This window comes from Elephantulus edwardii, unplaced genomic scaffold (genome assembly GCF_000299155.1).
Source record: "Elephantulus edwardii isolate Elephantulus edwardi_28Jun2011 unplaced genomic scaffold, EleEdw1.0 scaffold00099, whole genome shotgun sequence".
NCBI classification, from domain to species: domain Eukaryota; kingdom Metazoa; phylum Chordata; class Mammalia; order Macroscelidea; family Macroscelididae; genus Elephantulus; species Elephantulus edwardii.
In genome coordinates, this window is record NW_006399849.1 from 13,048,046 (window position 1) to 13,056,432 (window position 8,387).

The 8,387-nt window shown below is 39.3% G+C and overlaps 1 protein-coding gene across 1 annotated transcript in view; it reads right to left on the reverse strand.

Moving 5' to 3' along the window:
* Nucleotides 1-8,387, reverse strand: part of LOC102870420 (probable ATP-dependent RNA helicase DDX4-like) — a gene marked incomplete at its 5' end in the record, with an annotated part of 114,284 nt that overhangs the window by 42,987 nt on the left and 62,910 nt on the right. Inside the window, 2 exons of the mRNA XM_006891544.1 lie at nt 731-897; nt 3,128-3,257. Coding sequence (XP_006891606.1) covers nt 731-897; nt 3,128-3,257 — 297 coding nt within the window. The remainder of the gene's footprint in view (nt 1-730; nt 898-3,127; nt 3,258-8,387) is intronic.

Sequence of the window (8,387 nt, forward strand, 5' to 3'; positions counted from 1 at the left end):
CAACAGCCCTAAACCGTGCTCTATCCTGTGCCAATCTCATTGCCTCTGACACACCCATCCCAATTACCCCAGTCACTGAATCAATCCACCTCATCGAGGGTCTTCCCCTCCTGCACCATCCCTCCACTCTACCCAGCATGATGTCCCTCTCTAAAGACCTGTCTCTCCTTACAACAAGTCCAAAGTATGTCAGGCGAAGCCCCAGAATCCTTGCCTTTAAGGAGCAGCCTGGTTTAACCCTCTCTAGGATGAATCTGTTTATTTTCCTGGCAGTCCATGGTACATTCAATACTCTTCTCCAGCACCACAGCGCAAAGGCGTCAATTCTCCTTCTACCCTCCCTACTGTCCAACTCTGATGCATAACAAGTGATTGCAAAACCCATGGCCTTTATCAGGCGCACCTTAGTCTCCAGAGAGACACCGTAGCTCTTGAGTACTTTAGAGAGGTCCCTAACCGCAGACTTTCCCATCGCAATACGTTTTTTTATTTCCTGGCTACTGGTGCCAAGAGTGTTGACCGTGGAGCCGAGCAAACTGAAGCTGTGAACACTCTCAATCTCTTCGCCATCCATCCTTATAGGAACACATAAATTTTTAAATATCCACATTAACATCTACAGAAACATAAACCCATCAAAAATTATAGTCACATTGTTTCATTTTCCATATATTAATTAACCCACATATTAATTCTGTATTTCATTATTTTAAAGATGAAAATAATTTACCTTTGAATTTCCTCTGGAAAAGTTGCACTAAACATAAGAGTCTGACGCTGTTCCTTTGATGGCATTCCAGGGCAAGAAATTAGCTTCTTCATCTCTGGCCCAAAACCCATATCCAACATGCGATCTGCTTCATCCAAAACTAAATATTTGACCTGTCTGAGACCAATCTAGGAGAGTACATTCAAGGGGAGAATAGAAAATGCATACTAGTTAATATATAAAACTATGTTCTACAATTCCAACTATTAAAATATTCTTAAAGTCAGAAACTAGCAATCAATATAGAAAATGATAAGAATTACTAAGCTGGATAACACTATTATTGTTTATTTCAATTCTAAACTTTCTCTAACAGATTTTTTTCAAATGAAAGAGAAAAGAAACCATTTAAATCAGTACTGCAAAATATAACTTCCTGCAACTAAAAAGGGTCTGTATCTGCAATGTCTAATATACTGTATTTACTGCTGCTGCTGTTATGTGCCATTAGTACCATTCATAGCAACTCTATAAACAACAGTTATGAATCCTGTCCTATTCTGTATCATCCTTATCATTTCGAAAATATCTGAGTCCATTGCTGCAGTCATTGTATCAATCTATCTTGCTTAGGACTTCCTGTCTTTTGCTGACCCTCCACCTGTCCAAGGAAAGCCCCTTCTAACAAGATGCCTACAGTATGTGAAACAAAGTTTCACCATCCTTGCTTCTATTGGAAAACTCTGACTGCACTTTCTCCAAGACACAGATGTCTGTTCTTTTTGCAGTCCAAGGAATAGTCAGTACTCTTCTAATCAGATTTAACTATTAAGCCACTGAAATGTGCGTTAGTGTGAAGGAGGAATTGAACTTGTAATTGTATATGGATTTTGAGTAACAACATATAGCTAGTACAAACTATAGTGACACTGTACACAGAATTACACAATGTTAGCTGATAAAATCTAATACTTGAATGTCAGAAACAATTTTTTAACCATAGACAGTCAAGTATTTCAAAAGTGATTTTTTTTTTTACCTCTTTCACATTAAGAATAAATTATCCATCGCAAATCACTCAGGAACAATCTTACCATAACACAAGCACTTACTGCTAAAAACAGAAGTGTGTGTTTGCAAACAGAGTTAAGTGCCTTTGGACTGTGCCTCTGGAACCGGAACCAGAAGATTTTTAATAACAAGACAGAACTCACTAGATTAAGTTTTCTAAGAAAGAAGTTTGTTTTGAGTAATCTCATTAGAGAACAGCATTTTTAAAATCAAGTAAGATTTAAAATTATATTAAACGTACTGATTTAGAGTTATAATAGTATATCATCTGAGTATCTACCCTGTGCTGTTGTGGTTGTGTACCACTAAAGTAGAATCAAACCATAACTGACTCTCCAGTGTATTTTCAGAGGCAGTAAGTTGCAAAGGAGGAAACTGCCCATTTTTTCCTGCAAAGCAGCTAGTAGTTTCAAACTGTGTACCTCTGCCTGGCAGCACAATATCTTACCAGTGGACAATGACTGGGGATGACAGAAAGAGAAGTGACACCTTTGAGCTGTAGTTCTGGAGAAGAGTACTGAATATACCATGGACTGCCAGGAGAACAAACAAGTTCATCCTAGAGAACGTGAAACTAGGCTGCTCTTTGGAGGCAAAAATTCTGAGGCTTCCTCTGACATACTTTGGATATGTTGCAAGGAGGTATCAGTCCTTGGAAAGGGACATCATAGTTGGAAGGATGGAGAGACAAACACAGACCCTCAGTGAGATGGAATGATTCAGTGACGAGGGTAATGGGGTATATTTCTCATAGACAATAATGCTTGTACAAAATACAGCAGATTTCAAGACTATTGTACATAGGGTCACTATGAGTCCCAAGTGACTCATAACAACAAGACCACCAGTGAGCAACAATAATATTTGCTTTTCAAAGACTCAAAAAATTAACAAACAAGGTTAACACCAATCCTATGTTTGTATAGGAGTCACAAAATTACTAATACCTCAAATAACTTTCCAGGAAAAAGTATGCATTTTATCAAGGCCTACTATAAATTTAGATAAAAGTCTATGCCATTTCTCTCCCAGTGCTGTGGGGAAAAGACAAAAAATACGGATATTGTAATGAGGCATCAGAATATAAACTTAATGCAAGCCTTTTCCAGAATTAACTGAGGAAATTAAATTATACAATCTCACTAAGTTTGTCCACATAAACAATGGAAAATGCTATTTATCTCTTATTGAGATTATTTTGATAATTAAGTGATAATTTATCAAAAATGTGATAGTATCTAACATATAAATGGCACCCTGGTAAGTGTTGGTAGTACTCATTTTATCTCTTTCCCCATATAAAAAAATTAGTATCTCTCACAATTTTGTTACCATTATAGTGCCTACCTTTTCTTTACCGATGATATCCATCAGTCTCCCAGGTGTAGCACATAATACATTACAGCCTTGTACTATCTGTCGAATTGAATGTCCAAACTGAGTCCCTCCATAGATAACAACAGCTCTAACACAAGTCCTGTTGACAAAAAAAAAAAAAAAACAAAAACAACAAAAGCAGACATTACTAATAATTCAAACCAAAACATGTATGAAAATAATAGACATACTTAATTAACTATGTGGAAAAATTTAAATTCAGCCCCGAAAGCAGCTGAAAAAGTAATGGTGAAAACAGAAAATGATGCCTAGAAATCATCAATCCCAACCACACAAGAAAAAAGGTGAAGTAGTCACAATCAACTCCTCTTCTTAGATCTATTAGTGAATTAAGGTCATTGGGAAAAATATTACCCTCAAAACAGAAAGAACAGGCAGGATCATACAGAGAATTGATGGTAAGAGGAAGCAAAACCAGTCCATTAACCATTTCAGGTAGGAATACTTAAAGATTGGAAACTTCTTGTTATGTGCTGTTGAGTCAGAATCGACTCCTAACTGACCCTCCAGTGGGTTTGGTTTTTTTTCCCCCCCCAGTGGGTTTTTTAAAGCTATAAACCTCAAGGGAAGAGACTGCCCACCTTTCTCTCAACTGGAGATTTAGCATGTTATAACTATGGTGACCTGGCCTGAATCAAACTGATTCCAGGTATGGAAAAACACAGTCAAGCAGCTCATTATCATCAGCCCAAACAAAGTCAGGCATCAACTCTGGAACATACTACCAATTATTCAAACTCAAATTAAAACTGAAACAGAAGTAAAACAAATCCACAAGAGCCTAAATAGGACCCTGAGTATATCTCATGTAAATTTGGAAACTATCTCTGATACAGATTTGATGCAGTGAATACAAAGTCCACTGGAATTATGGAGACTATCAGGATACTATGCATTAAACAAATCTCAAGATTTAAAAGACAGGATAAGACAGACAAGGCCAATATGGTTATCAGAAGAGACTGTGAAACATATTCTTGAATGAAGAAGTTGTTGTTGTTGTTGTTATTGTTAGGTACCATCGAGTCAACCACAACTCACAGCAATCCTATGAACAATAGATCTGAAATCTATCCTATCCTGCAACACACTTCCTGACACACAAGAGCCCACTGCAGCAGTCACCATGTCAATCCACCTGGTTGTGGGTCTTCCTCTCCTTTACACTCTTCCCAGCATCAAGTCCTTCTCTAAGGAAAAGCACCTCCTAGCAACATGTCTGAAGTATGTGAGGCAAAGCCTCATCAATCTTGCCTCCTAAAAGCCCTCTGGCTGCACCCTCTCTCCAAGACCTATCTATTTGTTCTCTTGACTCTCTACTGGAGAGTCTCTCTGGAGAGTGCTCTCTCCCAACACCACAGCTCAAAGGTGTCAATTCTTTTTCTGTTATCTTTATTCACTGCCCAGCTCTCAGATGCACAGCTAAAAATCAGAAAGACTATGGCCTGAATCAGATGTTCCTTAGTCTTCAAACTGAGATCACTACTCCTCAATAACTTGGAAAGGACCGAACTGCAGATTTTCCCAGCCAAAAGAAAACAAAACAACAAAATTATGAAAAATAAGACAGCTGCACAGAATATTTCAAACAGTTGCTCAAGAAGACAAAGTTTTTCTATTGCAAAATGTACAAAGACTTGGGAGTCTGAAAACTAAAAGGGAAAAAATACATCTAGAATTTCTCAAGCTGAAAGAACTAAATAAAAATTTCAAGCCTCAAGTTGTTAATCCTTATGGATTCTATGGGCAAAATACTAACTGACACAGAAAGCTTCAAGTGTCAGAATTTATTAAATTATTAAACTTAATAAATTTAAGACATTATTAAAAATAAGATGGATGGAATATGCAGTCAATGTATTAAAAATAACTGATCGGCATTCAACCAGCTTACTGGATAGCTTATATTAAAGAACTAAAAGAAGTCTATTTTGCATTGAAGTGGGCAAAACCCTAAAGTTTCAGTTTTGAACTGAATACTAAAACAACTGAAATATTTCAACTAATCAATACAAAGCTGGAAGTGTTCATCTACGCTAAGAAATTTGGAAGAAAATCATCTAACCTGCTGATTAAAAGAGATCTACTATGCTCATTCCAAGAAAAGCAACCGGCCATAATGCAGAAATTTTTCAGTATCTCACACCGAATTTTGAAAATGGTTTTATACAGTCATCAGCAGGAAACAAACTCAAGGCAGATTCAAAAACAATGTGGAAGCTGGGTTTGAAAAGCTCTCTCCCTTCTGAGTTTGGCCTTGACACCTTAATTTGCTGGCTCTTACTTCCTAACCTGGAACTTCCAAAACTAGTGTGTGCCCAAAAGGACCTAGCAGCCCTTGAGTAAGGAGCACCCTAGCCCTCCGGGTGAGGAGTTGGTCTAGGAGAGCTCCTACAGAGGCAACTGTGGGAGGGGGCATGTGTGGAGCTGTTGTCTGTTTAAGTTAGGGTAGGTTGAACATCCAATACCCTTTTTAGTTACCGTATTTTTTTCAGCTCATCTCAGTAATTTTTAATTAAGACATTTTGTTTGCTTCTTTACAAAAGAATGTCTATCTGTGCTTCATTGACTATGTAAAAGCTTTTGATTGTGTGGATCACAACAAGCTGTGGCTGACTCTAAGAAGAATGGGAATCCCAGAACATTTGATTGTGCTAATGCAAAACCCATACTTGGACCAAGAGGCAGTCATCAGGACAGAGCAAGGAGACACTGCATGGTTCAAAATCAAGAAGAGGGTCCATTAGGGATGTATTCTGTCTCCATACCTTTTCAATCTGTATGCAGAACAGATCATCCGAGACTCTGGGCTATAAAAAGAGGAATGTGGCATCAGGACTGGTGAAAGAATCATCAACAACCTGCGTTATGCAGATGACACAATCCTGCTTGCTGAAACTGAGGAGGACCTGAGGCGCTTGCTGCAGAAGATCAAGGACTACCGCCTCCTATATGGACGGAAGCTAAATGTCAAGAAAACAAAGATTCTAAACACTGGGCCAATTGGCAGCATCAGCATGGATTGTGAAGAGATTGAGATAGTTAACAGTTTTCATTTACTTGGCTCCACAGTCAACACTCTTGGTAATAGCAGCCAGGAAATCAGGAGACGAACTGCATTGGGAAAGTCGGCTCAAGAGTACTGAAGAGCAACAATATCAGGCTGGAGACTAAGGTGCGCCTGATCCGGGCTGTAGTCTTCGCAATTATGTGCTATGCATCAGAGAGTTGAACAGTGAATAGGGTTGCTAGAAAGAGGATTGATGCCCTTGAGCTGTGGTGCTAGAGACGAGTGTTGAATATACCATGGACTGCTAGGAGAACAAACAGGTTTGTCCTGAAGAGGATGAAGCCAGAGTGTTCCCTGGAGTCAAGGATTCGGAAGCTTCATCTGACATACTTTGGGCATGTTGTAAGGAGGGACTGGTCCTTGGAGAGGGACATCATGTTTGGTAGAGTGGAGGGGAGGCAAAGGAGAGGAAGACCTTTGATGAGATGGATCGATTCTGTGACTGGAGTGGTAGGAATAAGTGCGTTTGAGATGGCTAGGTTGGCACAGGATAGGACAGCATTTAGAGCTCTTGTACACAGGGTCGCTATGAGTTGCAAGCGACTCGATGGCACATAACAACAACAACCTTATAACAGCTTAAAAGAGCCTATGATAGGATTTAATTATTTCTTAAAGGAAAAAAAAGTGGGGAACAAGGTAGTGTTACACTATCATCTCAGATACTGCCTATGTTCAAGAACAGACCTGGTGTGGTGAAACTAAAAGGTTCCTATGCCAAAAACAGCTGTTTTCTAGTTTATTGGTCACAAGTGAGCGTAACTGCATAGCTTTGCTTCAGATGAAAATGTCACGGGGAAGGCTGAAGTGCTAAGTAAGCTGTAGTTTGTTTCAGTTCACTCTCCTTAGGATTATGCCAGCTGGTCCGGCTCCTCTCCTGTCTCTGTGTTAAGTGTCTGGTGTGGTAAAAGCCCTTACTGGGGCTTCCCAAGCAGAGGAGTGTGGATGCCAGATACGGACGGCATCATTCGGCAAGGTCTCCTAACAGCATTCTGTAGCACTTCATTACTTGTGAGGTTCAGAGCAAATGTATTCATTTCCTTAAGAGAAGGGAGATAGTCTCAGACTGGATCAAAATAGCTGACACCCTCTAATGGGGCTTTGGAAAGAGTGACTAGGGGGTTGGGTAAGAGTCTACAGGTAAATGCGGAAGAGGATCATGTTAGGGATAAAGTCAGGCCTTAGGCTCATGTAAAATATGTCCTGAGGCATGCGGTGTCCCCTGGGGTGATACCAATAGAACACAGATGGGACTTTGCAGTCAGAAGCTGGACCTCAGCTGGATTCCATGGGGCTCAAAGTCAGTGTCTACTCAGGGAAATGACTTAGATACTCTCAGGTGCTGTACTGATGAACATGGAAGCAAACTACTTTGCAACAAGGACCACTGGAAGACTTTTTATATTTGCATCAAAATAGAGCGAAGAGAGCCCAGTTAATTCCAGGTCAAATTAAATTGTTAGAAACCTAGTGTGCTCTGTGAGCATCTGCAGGAAAAAAAAACCCACAACTTTTCTCATACAAATAAGTAGGAGTGAGTAATCGTGGATTAGAGTCAAGGTCACTTATAAACCCTTCTGAAAGCAAATGCATGGTCCACATGAGGATACAGGAAGCCAAAGTTTGTCAATGCTTATTAATAAATTATGTTTGAATAGTGCCCTGCCTTTTAAAAAACACTCCAGAGTTAGGATGGGGCAATAGTGGGGCACTGTGTGGTCAGGATAATCAGTAATAACCTTTTAAGATGTGTGGATGTATTAATGCAAACAACCCCAATGAGATGTTGGAGGCTGGAAAAGAACGGTGTCATGAAATTACACAGGTGATGATGGATACTTTTGTGTAGATTCAATAATGTGCTGCAAATGTGATACTTAATCCTGAACTGTATGTTTCAAGGGTACTGAAATCCAAGAAAGGGTTCACTGAATCAATAAATTAACAGTTTTGGGGGGGAAAACCCAATGTGGAATGAAATGCCATTGCTGATGCTGAAAGATAATGCTTAAAAAAAAAAGATAATGCTTGAATGCAAAGACTACTGGAGAGAAGTTTACATGCATCTTAAGCTCAAGGAACTGAAGAACAAATTCAAACTCGAGTTGCTATAATCAAGGATGCTTTCGGCAGAATGTT